Source organism: Nuphar pumila, chromosome 4 (assembly GCF_984573655.1).
Source record: "Nuphar pumila chromosome 4, dmNupPumi1.hap1.1, whole genome shotgun sequence".
Taxonomy (NCBI): Eukaryota; Viridiplantae; Streptophyta; class Magnoliopsida; order Nymphaeales; family Nymphaeaceae; genus Nuphar; species Nuphar pumila.
Genome location: NC_143252.1, coordinates 136,897,401 through 136,917,870, shown reverse-complemented (window position 1 = coordinate 136,917,870; position 20,470 = coordinate 136,897,401). Strand labels below are relative to the sequence as shown.

The 20,470-nt window shown below is 35.8% G+C and overlaps 1 protein-coding gene across 2 annotated transcripts; it reads left to right on the top strand.

Annotated features, from left to right (window-relative positions):
• The first annotated feature begins 12,705 nt into the window (after positions 1–12,705).
• On the top strand, positions 12,706–20,162 carry LOC149841220 (protein WEAK CHLOROPLAST MOVEMENT UNDER BLUE LIGHT 1-like). 2 transcript variants are annotated; one of them, XR_016431433.1, is made up of 4 exons: positions 12,706–12,864; positions 16,611–17,290; positions 17,510–19,550; positions 19,746–20,162. XR_016431433.1 is itself a non-coding variant. In XM_090003699.1 (3 exons), the coding sequence occupies exons 2-3, from the start codon at positions 16,628–16,630 to the stop codon at positions 19,334–19,336; spliced, it is 2,490 nt and encodes an 829-aa protein (XP_089859825.1). In that variant the 5' UTR covers positions 12,706–12,829; positions 16,611–16,627; the 3' UTR covers positions 19,337–19,605. The 2 variants fall into 2 exon arrangements, 1 of the variants encoding a protein (XP_089859825.1); XM_090003699.1 differs by lacking the exon at positions 19,746–20,162 and having other exon boundaries at positions 12,706–12,829; positions 17,510–19,605.
• Positions 20,163–20,470: the final 308 nt, after the last annotated feature.

Below are 20,470 nucleotides of genomic sequence, written 5' to 3'. Positions count from 1 at the left end.
TATATATATATATATATATATATAGAGAGAGAGAGAGAGAGAGAGAGAGAGAGAGCTGTGAAATCCATGCATACTAAATCAGTGGTCAAACGCATTGACCATCCATCGCGCACGTTGATGGATAGCCAGCACGAAACAAAACAAAAAAATCACATTTTTTATGAGTTTTTTCACCAAAGGGGCATTAGGACAAAATTATAGCCACTAATGCTCTGGGCAGAAAAATAAGTATTACCAGCGATAAAAATCACTGCTAATGACCTTTAGCCATGATTGTTGTCTCCTTTAGCGGCGACAATTTTGTTGCCGTTAATGCCCTGTTGGCAGAAAAACTCATCATTTTGATGCTATTTTTTTTGCACGTCAACGTGCGTGATGAACGGCCAGCGCGATTGACCACCAATTTAGTACCTAAGCATTTCTCATATATATATATATATATATATATATATATATATAAATCATGTAAGAATATAAGAGGAAAATGGAGGGAGTGAAAAGGAAGAAGAGCCATATGAATCCTGGCAAAAGATTAGAGAAACCATCCTTTTATTCCACAATATAAAGAGATATTCCTAACAACAAAACCATGAATCTTTATTTCAAATTTTAATTTCACATCATTCCCTAAGAGACCAACCAAACAAACGATGAAATTGTCAATCTTGTTCACCTCAACCTGCACTTTCCCATAATGACATGAGCACTAATGGGATTTGTACAAGTGAATCAACCGCGCACCAATAGAAATTGCACAAGAAGTGAATCAAGTTGATGGAAGAAGAATTTCAGATTTTAAGTTTGAATAAATTTTAAGCCTTTTACAAAAAATTCCGTTTTAGTGTTTGAATGAATTTCAGCATGTCTAGGTTGTGAAATTTTAATTAATGTGTTATCATGAGGGGTTTGCATTGAATAAGATTGTAGTAGGTGCACGGAAATTTTTGGAGCTGAGCTTCTTTTTTATTGTTACACGAGCTTCCATGGACATTCATCACTATTATTATGATTTATGTCAAATAATATCTTGATTTTATATACGTTTGCTTTCAAATTATAATTATAGAAGAAAGATTTTTTGATGAATTGGTGGTCTTGAGGTTTGACATTTAACTAAGCATATATATATATATATATGCATGTTTAATTGTAAGGAGAGGAGGATGTCTATAATGAATTGGTGGCTTGGCATTTAACTAAGTGAATCCGTGTTGGGTTAAAACTTGCTAGAAATAAATTTTTGTGACCCTGAAATGATTTTTTATAGTGTTTGCATATGAATACATAGGGTTGCATGGCATAGTATGTAATTGTTGTTGCATTAGTTCTTAGGTTGTAAGTGTTTCTTCGTTTGTCTATTATACATAAGTAGCAGTAGAAATTGATGCATATGGCTATTAGAACTTTAAGTTTGTATTGGTGTGGCTTGATTTGAGTTGTTGTTGGTGTGGCAATAGCCCCAGAACCCGGGAGAGTACCTTGCAAAATTGTATATTTCTTGATTACTGAAAATTTAAGTAAAGAAGACATACTAAGATTGCACATTTTTCTGTGGATCTGGAATGACGGCGAGCTCTTTGGGCCCGTCATATGGTCTAAAGGATCCAATCTCTCATCACCGGAGTGTAGGAGACAACCATGTGGATCTGAGATGATGGTGTACTAAAAATTAAAGCCTGTCATATGGTCTAAGAGAACTCGTCCCCAACCATCTGAGCCACCACCACTAGCCTCACCAAACCATCATCATCCCCACCACTACTACCATCATTATCTGTCAAAAATAAAATTAAGCAAAAAATAATGGTTAATCATCCGTACAAATGCATAATCAAGAAAAAAAACAGCAAAAAATCAAGCACATAGCTTTTAGCACAATAGTTTTTCCCTCATAATAATAAAAAAAATGAATGCACTTTTCCATCTTTTCCTTTTAAAATTTCATATTTGTTCTGGAACCCCATTTTAGGTCACGTATCATATGCATAGTTGAGGCACAAATAGCATGCCTCACCTTGAGGTGAGGCCCTCTGCACCTTGAGGCGCAGGTAAATAGCGCAACAAATAAAAAAAAATGAAAAGAAAGAAAGAAATGGAAGGAAGAAAAGGAAGGAAGGAAGAAAAGAAAAAGAAAGGAAGGAAGAAAGAAAGAGAGAGAGAGAGAGAGAGAGACAAAAAGAAAGAAAACTATTTATATTTGTAATTTTCTATAAAAGAAGAAAAAATGTTAATTTTGCTATTTATTTGCAATTTTCTGTTTCTTATTGATTGTTACTTTATCAAAAAAGCATTTTTATTATTTATTTGTATTTGTAGATATTTTTAAAGGTTTTTTTATAGTTAAAGAAAATTTTTTTGAGGCTTAAGCCTCACTTCAATTTTTGGTGGAGCACTACGCTGTGCCACAACGCTTTTCACAACATTGATCACAAATCACTTTGTTATTCAAATGTCTTGTTCCATTTTTTCCATACTCTAACGTTTATTTTTCTCTTATTTAAGAGGTCTGAATTTGCATCAAACTTGCATTGGAAAATAGATGTTTGTTATGGCTAAGCAATTTCCTAAAATAAACTGGAATCTCAAGTTTACCCACAGAAAAGGTTAATCAGAGAAAACTATATAATTTTTTTGTGCACTTAGACATGGTTTGGATATGTGAATGTTGTATTTTATTTTTGCAATGCAATATTTGTAAATTCAGAATTTGTTTGCTTAATGAATTAATGGTTTATAGAATGAACTGTGTATGAATTGCATATATCCGTGAATGAAAATATTTATTATATACTAGAAGAAGAACGTGTGTTGTGTAACCTTGACATATTGCACATTCATATTACTTGTGTGTTACTTACTCAAACTTGTTGTAGTCTGACCTCAATATTTAATAATTTTTAGATAAAAAATGATCAGCATTGAACAAATGTGGGCATCGCTACAGGTGATGCCACGAGACCATACATTTTTACATGTCTTGTGGAACTCTATTTTAAATAATTTTCTTTATTGTTTAAGAATCTGCTTAACATGTAATTGATTAAAATGATGTTTAAAACATTTTGATTTATAAAATGAAAGTCTATGTTAATTACCTTTTACTCAACCTGGATTTTTAACGGAATTCTTATTAAGTTAATTCTGCTGTGTTTTTAAAAAAAAATCATGTATTTTTTCAAGTTAAATATTTTGGGGCATTTGAAAGAGTGACATAGAACAGCCATGACTAGGTTAATAGAGCCAACTTGATCAAGTTGACCAAGTCTTGTTGCCAATACTAATGGTAAACGAATCAAGCTGCTTCTGTTGAGCAAAACAATTCTATCTTGAACAAGATGATCACATTTTGTTCGGTCGTTTATAAAACTTGTACGGTCCATCTTCACTGTATATTTAATCCTTGCAAAACCTAAGTGTGTAGTTGGGTTGGGTATACCCCCAACAGACCCAATTTTGGTGGACATATGGGTTTAGGTATCAATTTCAAAACCATTTCAAAAATGGGTAAGTTTTAGATATGATAGATGCAAACTGGGTTTTTGGGGTTTTTATGTTTTTATTTTTAAAATTCTGACTGTACAAAATTTTAAAAATAAAAACTTAGGCACTTAATTTTTAGGGATCAGCTCTTGGTGCATTCAATTCTGATACATGAGAGGGTTTTTATACGGTTTGAAAAATAGATCATTCAAACTCTTTGTAAGTTTTGAGGTTCCAATTTTTTTGATGAAACACATAATTCAGTTATCTATTCTTAGTAAATCAACCATGTCAAATACATCAATAGGGTCAGAATTGCGAAAAAGCATGGAAAACCCCATTTAGCATGTTTCATTTAGCATACTTAATTTAACATGTTCTAATAGATATTTTGTGAATCCAACCCTGCAGATGCGTTAAGCATGATCCATTTGTTAAGAATTGATTGTTGGATAGTGTTATTTTTCATTTATATGTTAAAAAAAGCTGTATTTTGGATAGCCAATGGGCCATTCAAGTTCAGCCCATCAATTTGGTATGTTACCCTCCGTGTATGTGTGTATGGGTAGGGCTGATAAACGAACCATACAGAGGGTGTTCAAGTTTGACTTGTTTATTGTATCCAGTAGAGCCGAGTTTGAGCTCATGAAAAGCCTGAACTAAATGAGCTGAGCATGAGCAAGTTCTTTGCAAAAAAAAATATTATTTTTTTAAAAATTAAACCTAAACTACTAAGCCAAACTCAAACTATAGCTCATTATTTTTTATATTTACATGGAGAAACCACCACCCGGAACAGAGACCTAGTCACGCTGGCTCTCCTTGACATACTTACAGATACTGTCCTGGCAAGCATAAAACTTCGTGGGCTTACTTCTTGCCCCCAGAAAGTCACAACACTTCAGCTTCTGCATAGGGTGATGCCCATGAGATTTGACCCTCAACCGCCAAACTAACGACATAAGCCCCATCCCACGATAGCAATCCTTTTTGGGGCTCAAACTAGCTAGTTTACAAAATAAATAATTGTTTCAAACTTGTAAGCATTAGGATTTAAATTCTAAACTTATTCCTTGTAAGCAAAACACTTCAACCATAGTCATTCTACAATATATATATATATATATATATATATATATATATATATATATATATATTTGTGGATTAGCGACGGATTTACGACGGATAACTTTCATTGCAATTTCTTAGTCGCTAATTAGAGACAGAAAATATTTGTCGTTATTTTCGTCACTCATTTGTGACGAATTAGCGAATGCCATGATTCGTCGCAAGGCCATCGTTAATCCGTAGAGATTTGATTTTGCGATAGATACACATTCGTCGCTAATTCTGTCGCTATTGTAGCGACAGAATTGCGACGGATTACAATCTATCGCAAAACATAGGCCGATTCAGTTTTCTAATGGATAAATATTCATCCCCAATTTGTCGCTAAATTGGAGGTCGATACTAATTAGCGACAGATAATACCCATCGCTAATCCATCGCAAAAAAAAAAAAAAATTATTTAAAATATAAATATCGAGAAAAATTTTCTTGTTATACAATTTATATATCCTGTGTATAAAAAATAAAGTACACATAAAAAATACATATACAAAGCAGCTGGAACAAATTTAACACAAGATACAAGGTGAAAAAATTTATCGATCCACTATAATCCTCGTCAAGTTCTAATTATTTACAAGTGAACATTTACAAAGAGTTTCTTTTGAAACAACAAAAAGGTGCAATAAATTCAACACATGAATCTAATCATCGTCGAGATTTTAAGCATCATTTTCTTCATTGTCTCGACCTGCCCCTTCATCCATGCCTCCATCAGCTCCTCTATGCTGATTATCTTCAGCATCCTACAAGAGAAAAGGAAGGTTAGTATTGATAAACAAAATATAATGAAATAAATTATATACAATACACCTAATCTAAGGCAATCAAAGTAACATGAATGAATTACACATATACTAGCTAGCAATAAAGTGAAGGACATTAACAGAATTCAGATATGTGTTCCAAGGCTGACAAAAAAATTTCATAGTGATTCAATCATGCAAATATGTGTTCTAAGGTTGTCAAAAAAATATCATAGTGATTCAAGTATGCATATATGTGTTATAAGGTTGTCAAATAAATATCTTTTGTATCACAATCATGCTTCTATGTGTTCTAATGTAGTAAAAAAACTCTCATAGTGATTCAATTATGCATATATGTGTTCTAAGGTTGTCAAAAAACTTTCATAGTGATTTAAGCATGCATATATGTATTCTAAGGCAGTCAAACAATTTTATAGTGATGAAATCATGCTTATATATGTGTTTTAAGGTTGTTAAAAAACTTTCATAGTGATTCAATCATGCATATATATATATATATATGTGTTCTAAGGTTGTCAAAAAACTTCCATAGTGATTCAATCATGCATATATGTGTTATAAGGAAGTCAAAAAACTTTCATAGTGATGGAACCGTGCTTATATGTGTTCTAATGTTGTCAAAAAACTTTCATAGTGATTCAATCATGCATATATGTGTTATAAGGCAGTCAAAAACTTTCATAGTGATGAAATCATGCTTATATGTATTCTAATATTGTAAAAAAACTCTCATAGTGCTTCAAGCATGCATATTTATGTTTTAAGGATGTCAAAAACTTTCATAGTGATGAAATCATACTTATATGTTTTCTAATGTCAAAAAACTCTCATAGTGATGAAATCATACTTATATGTGTTCTAATGTCAAAAAACTCTCATAGTGATTCAATCATGCATATATGTGTTCAAAGGTTATCAAAAAACTTTCATAGTGATTTAATCATGCATATATGTGTTATAAGGCAGTTAAAAAACTTTCATAGTGATGGAATCATGCTTATATGTGTTCTAATGTTGTAAAAAAACTTTTATAGTGATTCAATCATGCATATATGTGTTATAAGATAGTCAATATACACTATTTATAAGATAAGTATGAATAAGTGAAAATGAAATACTTACAATTGATTATTGATATACACTATTTGAATGAGTCATCGTGTGTCAAACTGAGAAGACCTTGCATCCGGCGTTGTCTCGTGATGTATATGAATAGCTGGTGTAGGTGGGTCATGTGCAGACGAAACATCATCTATAGAAAAATGAGTTAGAAATTCACACAATGCACATTTAAACTAATCAAGTATACAATTAGTTAAATGATATACCTATCAAAGCAGCCCGTGAAGATGAAGGCTGAGACTGACTACCACTAGGTGCTCGACCACTGTGACCTCCATGAACCATATTCTAACAAATAAAAATTTTATTTGGATCAGTTACACAACTCTATATCTTCATGGATACATAATCAAATCGAAAATAACTTCATGCAATACATTTAAATCATTGCAATACATTCAAATCATTCACATCAAACATTGTAATACATTCAAACATAAGATATGACATCGCTTGCTAATCATGGATAACTTATCCTTAACTTGCAATGCAATTGGATTAGTTACACAACTCTATATCTTTATAGATACATAATCAAATCGAAAATAACTTCATGCAATACATTCAAACATTACAATATATTCAAATCATTGCAATACATTGCAATATATTCAAATCATTCACATCAAACATTGCAATACATTCAAACATAAGGTATATATTACAAGATGTATTTCACTAGCTCGAGTATGCTTCCTCATCACTTGTTTGACTTTCATATTCTTCTTCTTCCTTCTCCTTCTCCTTCTCTGCTTTGTCCTCTTATTCTTCTAAATTAGGCGCCCATCCACTTGGTATATCATTTGGATCACATTCTTCCATATGTGTGCCATCGAATAATGGAGATATAACATGCATATCATGTGCGACATCGTGACCATAAGAGAAATTATATATATCATTTGATTGATAGTAATCACTCTCTTAAGCAATCTTGTCTTTCTGTAACTGATCAGACTCGGGGTATAGTTTAGATTTCACCTTGCAAATTGCCCATCATTCATTTCTATCTGACTTTCTTGTATTTGGATATGAAGTATAATAAACTTGTTGAGCTTGCGAGACTAATATGAATAATTCATATGTTTCAAACCTTGATTTATAATTCACCTCTACAATGCTTGAGGCTTTGTCGACTCTTGTTGCTGTGGGATCAAACCAATGACACTTGAATAAAGTTACCCTATTATTTATGCCTAAGTAAGTCAACTCCATCATTTCTTCTATAACACCATAGAAGTTGTATTCATTTTCACATAGTTGTTACCCTTGACACACATGCCACTATTCATTATTGACTTGTTTATACTGTAGTCTTTTGTATGGAATCAATAGTCATTTACGATATACCCGTTGTAACATTGCACAACTTTGGTCCGACCATTTTGTAAATCACATATTTCTTGGTCATTAACATCATCATCGCGGACTTACAAGCATAAACAATGACTATGATTACGACCAATTAAGTAACTTATTATTGTTCACACGAAAAGAATGTATGTCATCATCCTTACCAATTGTAGTGATGACAGAATTTTCGAGATTCTTTACCTCAGTTACTACAACTTTTGATGTGCATAATGTTCTAAAAAATCTACTCAATTCAAATAATACCCCCCATATAGGTTTATCTAACATATCATGGAATGCTAGGGGAATCGACCGTTGCATAATGACATGACAATCATGGCTCTTCAACCCATATAATTGTCCCTCGTCTATCTTCACAGCCTGAGCAATGTTAGAGATGTATCCATCTGAAAATCTCAATTGTCTCAACCATTGACATACCTGCTTTACTTGATCTGGTCCAAGCATGGACCTTGTCTTTGGTTTCAGTACTTGGCCATTGTACTCTTTGAGTTTCAATTTTGGTCTTTTGCATATTACTTTTAAATCCATACGGGCCTTCAAATTATCCTTCGTTTTCCCTTTGACATTCATTACCGTATTGAACACATTTTTCTCTACATGCATCACATCCAAATTATGTCGTATCAATAAGGTCGACCAATATGATTGTTCTCAAAATATAGATTTCTTTGTCTAATTATGATCCTTTCCAAATCCAAGAAAGGGCATCAGACTACGGGCATCTGTCAGTCCATATAGAAAGTATTGCAATAGTCTTAAAATCTTTATGTCAGACAACCTTGTAGGTAGACCTTTCATTTCAGTTGTGTCTGCTCAGAACACATTCTTTTGTCGTCAGAATGGATAGTCGCTGGGTAGAAATTGACGGTGATAATCAAACCAACACGGCTTTCTTCCATGAATCAATCTAAAAGATTTTGTATCCTCCATGCAGTACGGACATGCCAACCTCCCATGTGTGCTCCAACCAGATAACATACCATATGCAGGGAAGTCACTGATTGTCCATAAAACAACAACCTTCATATTAAAGTTTTATTTTTTGTGGGCATCGTACGTGAGAACATCATCATCCCACAGTATTTTCAGTTCATCAATCAATGGCCTTAAGTATACATCAAGATTTTGGCCTGAAGAGGTCGGACTAGGGATCAATAAAGACAAGAAAAGATTTTGACGCTTCATACACAATCTTGGAGGAAGGTTGCATGGGGTGACAAATACTGGCCAACACGAGTATGGAGTTGATCTACCCCCAAATGGATTAAATCCATCTGTACATAAACTGAGCATAACATTCCTCACTTCAATTGCAAAGGTCTGATGAGTACGATCAAAGTGCTTTCAAGCTTTCATGTCAACAGGATGCGTGATCTTGTCTTCATCATGTCGAACTTTATTTGCATGTCATCGCATGTGTTTAGCTGTCCTCGAAGACATATACAATCGTTGCAATTTAGGGGTGAGAGAAAAGTAGCGGAGCGACTTGTATGACACTTCTTTTGACCTCGTGCTACCATTGCCTCTTGTCTTTGGCTTGAACCGAGGATGCCCACATGACGAACATGATTCGTTATTTTCTTGATCTTTAAAATACAGAATGCAGTGATTTGGACAAGTATCTATCTTTTGACACCTGATACCTAAAGTGTTGACTATAACCTTCGCACGATAAAAATTTTGTGGTAATTTCTCATCTTTGGGCAACATACTCTTCACAATAGAGCTCAGACGGTCAGAACATGAATGACTCAAATTATACTTAGACTTTAAATTCAATAGTTGAAGAACTACAGACAAGATAGTGTGACTCTCGCAACCATTCCAAAGTGGCTCATCAACATCTCTAAGTAAATCATAAAATTTATTAGTTGCATCATTTGCTGCTTCTTCCTCTACCCCAGTTGGTACATCACTAGGACCCATAACAGAACTCAGTTTTGGTCCTGCGACATCAAATATTAAATCTACATATGAATTATCGTGCACCACATCTACTCGTGTGTCAAAATTGTTTCCAAATTCTTCACCATAAAACATCCAATTCTGATAATTAGTCACAAAACCCTTCTTGTATAGGTGATGTCTAACGCCATGAGATTCTATAAATTGATTGTTCTTACACATCGTGCAAAGGCACCTGATCTGACCTTTGGGATCCACTATACTGACACTTGTCATTATAAATTCAATAAAATTGTCAATACCATCCATATATTTAAGTGATACCTCATTGTCAACTATCCTACGGTACATTCATTCACAATTTGCAGTCATTTTGTCCTATGATGTTATGAATATTATCCTAACCAGTTAAAAGAGAATCATAAGAATGCTATGATGAAGAAAATATCTAATTTATCATGCATTCATGGTAGATATAATGATTTGATATATATATCACACACACACACACACACATATATATATATATAATGTCATTCAATCACAAGAACTATGATGCATGCATTAATAACTTAATATTTTCATGTGCAAAACCATTCATTTGAAGCATGTTTGAAGCATTGATAACTTATCATTCATTTTCATGTGCAAACTCATTCATAACACGATACATTCATTTGAAGCATATTTTCATGATACAATTTCACATGGAAGGCATAATCAAATTGAAAATAACTTCATGCAAGCATAAATATAGTCACATCAAACATTACAATACATTTAAGTAATTTATATCAAAACAATGTCAAACATATACTTGCAGCAAAAAACTTCAATATCCCGCTAACTATTACCATGACTAGCATGGAATTCGAACTCCAAAAATAAGAGCACTTTTATTTTCATACATTAAAATCATGCTCAACATAATCTTCGAACTCCATCAAAGCAGTCTTATATATCCACAACTAAGTGAGTGCGTGAACAAAAAATTGTTGCATCCAAAAAATTAAATAACCTGTGATGTGCTTGCATCACTTACTCACCACGGGTATTTACCCGATTTGCATGCTATTGCCTTTGCATTTTTTTCTTATTTCTTTTTGCATTGCACTTTTAGCCGCATGCAATGCTTAGCACTAAGCATCACACAATTAGCTCAGCTACGCACTTGCAAAGCACATTTATATATGACAGGGGTAGCAATCCATCAAGACACAGCAAGGGCTCCGCTATCGCTTGGCACAGAGAGAGAGAGTGGCAGTATACCTGCAGACTCACCGGCGAAGGGAATCCGGTTGCAGGTCGGTTGTGGAGCGAGGCAGGGGTTATATCAAGCGAGCAAGGTGAGAAAGAGCTAGAGAAAGGGCGGGGCGAGAGAGGGGCAAGGGCATCGGCCCCTGTCGGAAATAAAAGAGGGGCAGAGGCATCGACCCCTGCCAAAAATAAAAGAAGGGCAGGGGTCGATGGCCCCTTCCGGACCAAGAAGAAAAAAAGGGGGGGGGAGTCCCGACCCCTTCCGCAGAGAGAGAGAGAGAGAGAGAGAGAGAGAGAGAGAGAGAGAGAGAGAGAGAGAGATGCCTAAGACTTTTTAAGCCTATCGCTAGTTTTGAGTTGTTTTTAAATTTGACCTTGTAGATGTGTTGGAAATGGCTGATTTGCTAAGAAATAACCCTTGGATTAGTTTTTTGATAAAAGATAATTTGTAAGCATTATATATTTTAAAAATCATATACCATTGATTTTTAAATCTTATAAAAACCTAACAGTGTGTCCGAATAAGACCATCCAACAGTTGATTCTTATAAATCAAGCATGTAGACCACATTTGCATATGTGCATGAATGATCAAACAAAACTAAATGAATAATAAAAATAAATAACTTGATTAGAAAAAAAAATTCTTCCATTATATTAAGCAGCTACTACTTTTTTATATATAGTGAGTGATACTTTGCGCAACTCTTAGGTCCGCAGCTACCAACAAAATGCTTGTGGCCAAAAAAATATGAAAAGAGCAAAAGTGTGGTAGTGGTTTTTGACCACCACTAAAGGACTTAGTTTTTGCTGAGACCTTTAATGGTTGGTTTTGACTGCCACTAAAGGTCTCAACGAAAACTAGGACCTTTAGAAGCAATAAAAAATCATCGAAAGTGCTAAAATGCACAAATAACATGTTTTAGCATCTTTTGCACCCTGTGATGAACGGCATGCAATTGTGCAAGGGCTATATATATATATATATATATATATATATATATATATATATATGAGCCGAGGTGAGACAAAACGTTGACTGTTCATGCTCGAGCATGTCTAGCCTATTTCACGAGTTTGAACAAGCGCTTTATGAGCCTAGCCATGAGCAGCTCATCAAGTTTCCAGCCCTACGTATGGGCTAGGTCAGGTGGGAATTAAGGGCCAAACCTAAGCCTTTTCTGCCCAGGCCACAGACCCAAATCCATATTTTCTATACTTCAATTTGATTTTCAAGTTAAAAATCTCAGATACGTGATCTGGATGGGACCCTGATTTTAGCAAAATATGTGAACTGGAATCCGAATATGACAAAAAAAACAGCGAATTTGAATTACAAAAAAATTAGATATGCTCTTGCAAATAACCCAAAAAAAGAAAAACGAGGACAATCGTGTCATTCTTGTAAAAGCTGCGGCTGTTCCCCCCTCCGAAAAAATCTCACGTGGCAATTGGAGGTCGGAAAGGAAGGGTCAAAACAAGAGACAGGACGATGCATTTCTGTCACAAATATTTAAGTAAAACACAGAAAATTATAAAATGTAAAAAAAAAAAAAAGCCGTTCCGGACCTTCCGGTTGTCCCCATTACAGAAGAAATTCGAGTTAAATTAATTACAGATAATAAATAAACAGAGAATAAATAAAGAAAAAGAAAGTCAGATCGACGCAGCGATTGTTTAATGATTATAAATTTTTGAGCTCCGCTCTCCCCATTTTTCTGTTTTTAATTTCCGATTTTTATTTATTCCTTTCGCCCTTCAGATTGTTCCTTTCAGACAAAATCATCGAGGTAGGTCGATTTCGCTCTTCCAGGAAGAATTTCGGGTAATGTTAAGGCTTTTTTTCTTGTGATTTCTTCCTCTGTTTTTCTGATTTGCTCTTTGTGAGTGTTTTCGTCTGAAATGATGGCGAAATTTAGGGTTTTTGATTTGAACGACGGATCCAAATCTCTCTCTCTCTCTCTCTCCTTTTGTAATGTAGATATGTTTTCCTGGATTAAATCCTCAATTGGGGTTTCAATTCCCGAGGAAATCGTTCTCTTGGTGCGGATTATTGATTTTGAATTCTATGTTTTTTGTCCTGGATCTGTGATCGGTGTTTGGACGAATTTTGTGGTTTTGTCTCATTTTGTCTTAGTGGATAGTGGGATGTTTGGGGTTTTCTCGCGATTTTCTGGTGGGAAATGTTGAAATTGGGTGGGGTTTGCTTGTGGTTAGGGTTACTTGTTTTTGTTCCGCATGGAATTAAGGTAAGAATTGGGGCATTGCATCGCGTTATGTGGAATTTGGGTGCTAGAGGTGGTCAAGTGAACTTTGGTGCCTGGTGAAGAACGAAGATTATGGGCATTTGCAGTGAAGTTATATGTGTGTGATTTTTTTTTTGTGTGTTGTGTTGGTTTCTGTGGTGTTTTGTAACGCTGAATTGAGCGTGCGAGGCTTGAAGGTTTGTTTACTATCTTGTCGAGTTTTTGAATTTTTTTATCCGAAATGAGTGAGGTGGCTCTTGAGTTACAACCGTCTTTCAATTGATACTTTTATGGTTATCCGCCTTCTTTGTTATGAATTGTGCTGTTCGTTATCTATGTTCTATTGGGTAGTTTTGCTCCTGGTGAGTTCTTTCTCTGAAATCTTGTCTCTTTTATTTAGCATTTTAAGCGACTTCACTTTTTCAGCCCTTTTTCTCCAACATCCTGTATCATTTTCATTAAGGTTTCAGTTTTTTTTTTGTTTTTTTTTCAATTTAAAGTTTTCTGTTCAGGAAATGGTGGAAATCAAAATCTTGTTTTGGTTTCTCAAAGTACCAAGCGATTGAATTCCTGCCAGTTTGACTTGAAATTATGCCCTCAAAGCGCATATAAGTAGTATGGCAGTTCTTTATGAGGATATGGCTGCAAACTGATTCCTTTGCAAAACTGTAAATAACTTCAATAATCTTGTTTCCTCTTGATATCATGGAAGAACTGAGGCATGATTAAGAATTTTTTATCTTTGCATGTTTGACTGACAAAAATATTTTGTAAAATAGTGTCATTAGCTGCTGCTAAATTGATCAGATGGGTCCATGTTCAAACCTTACTTGAAAGCAATATAATATAATCACTTTTCTTTGTGTTTATAGTTCTTGTATCATGCTTAAATATTATATCTACGGGTTGTGATTGGCTCTTAGCTAATGAACAGTGTTCTTGTCAAGTTCTTTGTCATGATTTTGTCATCATGATGCTCCTTTTATGCTTTAAATTGTGATTTGCGCTTTTTCCCCTCTGTACAAAGAAATTGAACTACCTTTAGGTCAAGCTGTCTTCAGAGGTGTACCATTGCTCATGTACATCAACAAGCTTGCACATGGTGAAAGCACAATTTGAGAATCAAAGATATACTTTCATACCATGTCTGCATGATTGTGTGCATTGAGGAAGCAAACTTGTGCTGATCTAAAATATAACTTGAGGAAAAAAAGAAAAAAGAAAACATTGTCTTTGTCCGCAGGCGATGGTTGCAAAAAAGCATATGATGTCTTTCATCATCTATTCCTGTTAGGCAAAAAAGCATATGATGCCTTTGACAACCTGAGGATTTTTTAATTCACTGATCTTTTCATTTTGCAAGTAGACATTTCCAGTGGATAGATGTATAATTTGTTTTAAACTATAATTTAAGTATCCTATAATTTTTACTAGATTAATCAAATATTAAACTCGTTGAGCTTAATTTCACATTACTTTAATTGGCAAATATGCTAATGTGCCATAGGAAATTTCAGAGCAATCCCAAGGTTTGTATTCTGTAGGGAAGCCCAAAGTGCACAGTATTCTCACGACCTGCAGCTTAATGAAATGCTTTCAAAGAAATAAATTTATTTTATTACAGCAGTGATATATTGTTATTCTTGGTGCATTCATCGTGGCATTTGCATATAACTTCCACTTCAGTAGTTCCTACCAGAATTCAAGATTGGGGGATTTTTCTCAGATATCCCAATGTCACCTGCAGTAACTTGTCCACGCTTCACAGACACACATGCACACACACATGCATTGTGTGTGTGATAGTCCCAAATATTAGTCATATTTTGAATTTATCACAATAAATTCACAAACCATGAAAAACATGATCAATTCAATTTATTGCCATTATCATGTTCCTAATGTGGTGTTAATCTGATGTTTTTGTTTCTATTTTCTTTTTCAATCTTGTAATTATTCTTAATTTCTAAGTCTTTGATATATTTTTTATGTTTACCAAGATTTTTTAATTTTAAAAACTCATAAGAATTTCCGTGCTGAGAAAATTTCTGAAACCAAGATTCATTACTATGATATACATGCATACGTGTTGCTGCAATATCTTGGGCCCTAAATGGATGCTTTCTACCCCTATTGAATCTGGATTGCCATAGTGATTCCACACAAAAATCACACTCACCAAAGGTAATTAATTTTATAAAAGGAGAAAAACCACATTATCTGTACTTTGGAAATGTAACATTTTAATTTAATTTCTTTGTAAAAATTACTAAAATGTCATGTAATGGTGTTCTTGTCAATGGGTTTACAATACATCTCTATCACAATGCATAAAAAATTCTGGTTTGAATCATGATTAGGCCTATGTTATCCAGGCGTCTGATGATATACCTATGCTTTCATGTAACATGAAAATATCAGAAAGTACACCCAAAGATAAAAACAGAAGGAGAAGGAGATACAAAGAATCTTAATGAGGATTATGACTTGCAATGCATCAGTCTACCACTAATATTAGTGCTAGGCATATGCTTATGCATTTTGTTATTTCATGTTGAGATCGCAGCAACCTGGAGTGCACTGCATTACCTATCCCAACAACCTGATGCTTGGTATGCCAGCGCATTACCAGCAAACTTTCACTAGTGCCTAATGGCATTATTTTCTGTTGTAGGCTTTTGAGCCTGCATTAAACTAAGTTAAAACTACACAGTAACAGAAAAACTTTTTAGCTGGAAATAAATTCATCACACACCATGCTTCGTGTAATTAGAATTTCTTGTACGATCATTCCCTCAAAGAAAAGAAAAAAAGCATTTCTAGTAAGATTCAAGGCTAGGTTCTTTCAAAGTTCCAGCATTAATGTCGTGTATAATATTTTCTGAAGATAATAATCTTACTAGTCAATGTTACTTTCTTTATTTGTCTGTTTCTGGATTAGTATGATTTTCATGAAATTAACAGATGGGAGGCCAATTACTTATGTTTGACTGCTTATTCATAATTGGCGCTAATATTGGCTTAAGCCTTGAAATGTGTCTATAGTTTTTTACTTGGATTGTGCCTCAAGTGTGAGTATCACAAAGTCCTAATTTTTTATGTAATTAATGTTTTTTGTGAAAATGATATTTCTTCATCAAAATCTTGGGCATGGATAGAGAAAATTAGAAATTGCTTAGAAACGGCAGTATCTTGACACCTAAAATAAGAAAGCAATAGCTTGTTTGTATTCCTGCTGCTCCATGCATTTAATAGTTCACAGGGTGACACCTTAAATTACTTCCAGGCTGCAGGCAGTGTTTAAGTCACTGTGTTTTTCTTGTAGATTACAAGTGCAAGGAAATGGAAGGAAAAAATAATGATGAGCGATCTCCAATTAGTGCGTCCATTGCCCCTTCATTACCATCTCAAGAATACCCTAGTGTCCACTCTGCAGCTTCAGATATTCCAGTGATTAATGGCGCAAAAATGCATGAGGAAATGGTTGTAAAAGAATATGAGGTATCATCCTCAGAAGCCATGCCTGATATCCTGGTACTGGATCATGATGGAGCTAAGTTGGCATTGCCTGTGGAAGAAAAAAATCTTTTTGTTGATGACCATGTGACAGAAAAATCAGGTGTATCTAATACTGTATTAACTCAGACTTCAGATAACAATAAACCCGAGGTGAACACCAATTGTCAGCAACTTGAAAAGGAAGGAGGTATTATTCTAAATGGTCTTCATGGTAACGATGTGGTGCCATCTATAATCTCAAAAGAAGCAGGAGATGCAAAGGATCATTCTACTGTCATGGAAAGTCAGATATTACCCCAAGAAGAGATTGTAATTAGGCAATCTGAAACTTCAGAAGCCTTTAGTCTGTCCTCCAGCAGTGTGAAGCAGGTGAAGGTGCACAGAGCTCTTGTTGATACTGCAGCACCTTTTGAATCTGTGAAAGAAGCTGTGACCAAGTTTGGAGGCATTGTCGATTGGAAAGCCCATAAAACGAGGACGATGGAGGTATGCATGAAATCTTTGTTTTGCTAGTTTCATTTGCTTGATTTGCCATAATTCATGGAATTTTGCTACAGCCATGATGCATTTTTTTAGTTGCTAGTTCTTTTGGTTTTTAGTCAAAAGTAATGTGATTTTTTTTTATTTTTAGATTCCACTTGCATATAGTAATTATTTTATTATTATCATTGGGGATGTTTTCTTTGACTTCTTTTGATGCATCAGAGGCACCGGCTTGTGGAGCTTGAGCTTGAGAAGGTGCAAAAGGAAGTTCCTGAATGCAAGAAGGAATTGGAAATTGCTGAAAATGCAAAGGCACAAGTACTACAGGAGCTTGACAGCACCAAGAGACTAATTGAAGAACTAAAAGTGAGTTTAGAGAAGGCACAAACTGAAGAGGAGCAGGCAAAACAAGACTCTCAGTTTGCTCAAATGCGCGTTGAAGAAATTAAGCAAGGGATTGCTGATGAAGCTAGTGTTGCTGCCAAAGCTCAGTTGGACGCTGCAAAAGCCAGGCATGAAGCTGCACTCATTGAGATGAAGTTAGTGAAGGACGAACTGGAAGTTCTCAAAAGCGAGCATCTTGCATTGATTGAGGAGAAGGACAAAGCTGTCAAGAAAGCTGAGGACGCAATATCTGCATCCAAGGAAATAGAAAAGACAGTTGAAGAACTGACTTTAGAGCTGATGACTACAAATGAATCTCTGGAGTTGGCCCATGCATCCCATTTGGAGATGGAAGAGCAGAAGGTTGCTGCAGCCTTGGCTAGAGAACAAGACTACCTCAAACAGGAAAAGGAAATGAAGATGGCAGAAGAAGAAACACAGAGGTTGACCGAGCAGCTTTCAGTATCCAATGATCTCAAGGCAAAGTTAGAAACTGCATCATCGTTGCTGCTCAATTTGAAGGCTGAATTGGCAGCTTATATGGAAGCTAAACTGGATTCAGAAACCTGTAATGTTGAAGAAGAAAAAAACCTGACGCCGGAGCTAGAAGAAGCAAAGCAGGCTCAGAGAGCTACGCTTGCTGCTCTCTCTTCGACCACGAAGGAGCTGGAGGAAGTCAGGGTTAAGATTGAAAAAGCAAGAGAGGAAGCGAATTGCCTGAGAGTCGCAGCCGTATCGCTCAAATCCGAGCTGGAAGGGGAAAAGTCAACACTTGCCACTATGAGACAGAGAGAGGGAATAGCAACAGTCACAGTTTCAGCGCTTGAAGCAGAAATTGCCAAGACAAAGTCAGAGCTTGAAACAGTTCTAATAAGGGAGAAAGAAATAAGAGAGAGAATGGTGGAATTGCCCAAGGCACTGCAGCAAGCTGCTCAAGAAGCAGATCAGGCCAAGTTATTGGCTCAGTCTGCACGGGAGGATTTACGCAGGGTGAAGGAAGAAGCAGAATTGGCCAAGGCTGGTGCAAGTACAGCAGAGAGCCGACTGCATGCAGCACTGAAAGAGATTGAGGCAGCCAAGGCGTCAGAGAGGTTAGCGTCAGCAGCAATTAAAGCACTTCATGAAAGTGAGACTGCTTCAAGCGTGCTGGATGAGCAATCTGGGGTGACTCTATCTTTGGAGCAATACTATGAACTCAGTAAGAAAGCGCACGAGGCTGAGGAACTTGCCAATGCCAGGGTGTTAGCTGCCATATCTGAAATAGATGCAGCCAAGGAGACTGAGGCACGGAGCTTGGAGAAGTTAGAGGCAGCAAACCAGGAGTTGAGCGCAAAGAGGGAGGCGTTAAGGGAGGCAAAAGAGAAGGCGGAACTTGCAAAGGAAGGGAAATTGGGGGTGGAGCAGGAATTAAGGAAATGGAGGGCAGAACTTGAGCAGAGAAGGAAGGCAAACGACTCTGCTTCTGGGATTGTAAATCCTGCTGGAGGCAGCCCAAGGAGAAGTACCGAGCAGAGGAATGTAGTGATAAACTCTGATGAAGATCAAGATTCCAAGGTGTTTACATCGGAAAACAATGTGGAGAACGCTAACCCTGATCCCCAAATGAAAAAGAAAAAGTCTCTGTTTCCTAAGCTTTTCATGTTACTGACCAGGAAAAAGAAGTAGCTGCTGGGGCATCTGCAACCTTGTTGTAATTACATTGTGGTTTTAGACCACTGCTGCTCTCTTCCATATACCTTTGCCCCCTCCCCCCTTCTCCCCCGGTGTAAAATAATTTTCTGCACATCATGCTTTTGCTGGAAGATGAGACATTTCGGTTGCACAGTTCCGATGAAATCCATCAATGTTGAGTATCACCATCTGGATTTGTGTTCTACTTGTAAGTAATAATTGAGTTTAAAAAAAATTCATGAAGGATTTGTGCTTCACAATAACACAGTTTATAGTATTGTAAATGAATCAACTTGTTCCATCCTGGAATGCGTATGCGGGTGCTGCACATGAGTGTGTTTGCCTGTATTGTCGTATGAATTTACACAGAACTCAACTTGATTGTTCTCTCATTCTGCTACAGGTCAACTTTATGGAGTCAGGTGACGGAACTGTGTGTTTTCCTTGCCTTTTTAAATGCATAGAACATTGGCACGGATGACATGAGACATCACAAGTTCGAAACCCACAGGTGTGCATCCCTTACCGCGAGGCTAAAGCTGGGTATCATCCCTCGTGGGCAAGTGAGACCTGGGGTTCTTACATCATTGAGCTTGCGACTGAATAAGGTGGCTTTTCCTTTGTTTTGCCAGAATTGTTGAGAACAAAGATTGTCAAATTTTAAGGTAATACCGGGGCATGCTAATATAAGCTGTGGGACGGCATAAGTGGTGAAGTCTTCTTTAGAAGATTGATTTCATAGCTCTCATTGCATAATCCTGTTTTTTCCCTCAAGGAACTATGCCAAGTCTGGAATTCAATTTTTTATTTTTTTCACACAGCTAAATCTTCCAAAAAAACGGATGGTCAAGATAACTAAAAAGTCACTCAATTTCGAGGGTTTATTTTTCTTGAAACTGGGTTTTGAGATCTCTGTGTAATTATTTATTGTTGAATGCCATTGTTGCAATTCAAGTATTGTGATTATAATCCCGACCAGTACAGGATCCTATAGTCAGGGTTTGGTTACAAAGAAGGGGTCAGATTAACTATCCAGGTCGGCCTCATGCGGTCTGATTATTAAATGGGCTGGGTATGGTTTGTGAAATTTTATACCAAACTCGGGTCTGACCTGAATCCGATTAAGAT

Excerpts from the sequence above, each read along its gene's own strand:
- LOC149841220 (XM_090003699.1), top strand. The coding sequence starts at position 16,628 with ATGGAAGGAAAAAATAATGATGAGCGATCTCCAATTAGTGCGTCCATT. Across the intron at positions 17,291-17,509 it reads ATAAAACGAGGACGATGGAG|AGGCACCGGCTTGTGGAGCT; the intron begins GTATGCATGAAA and ends TTGATGCATCAG.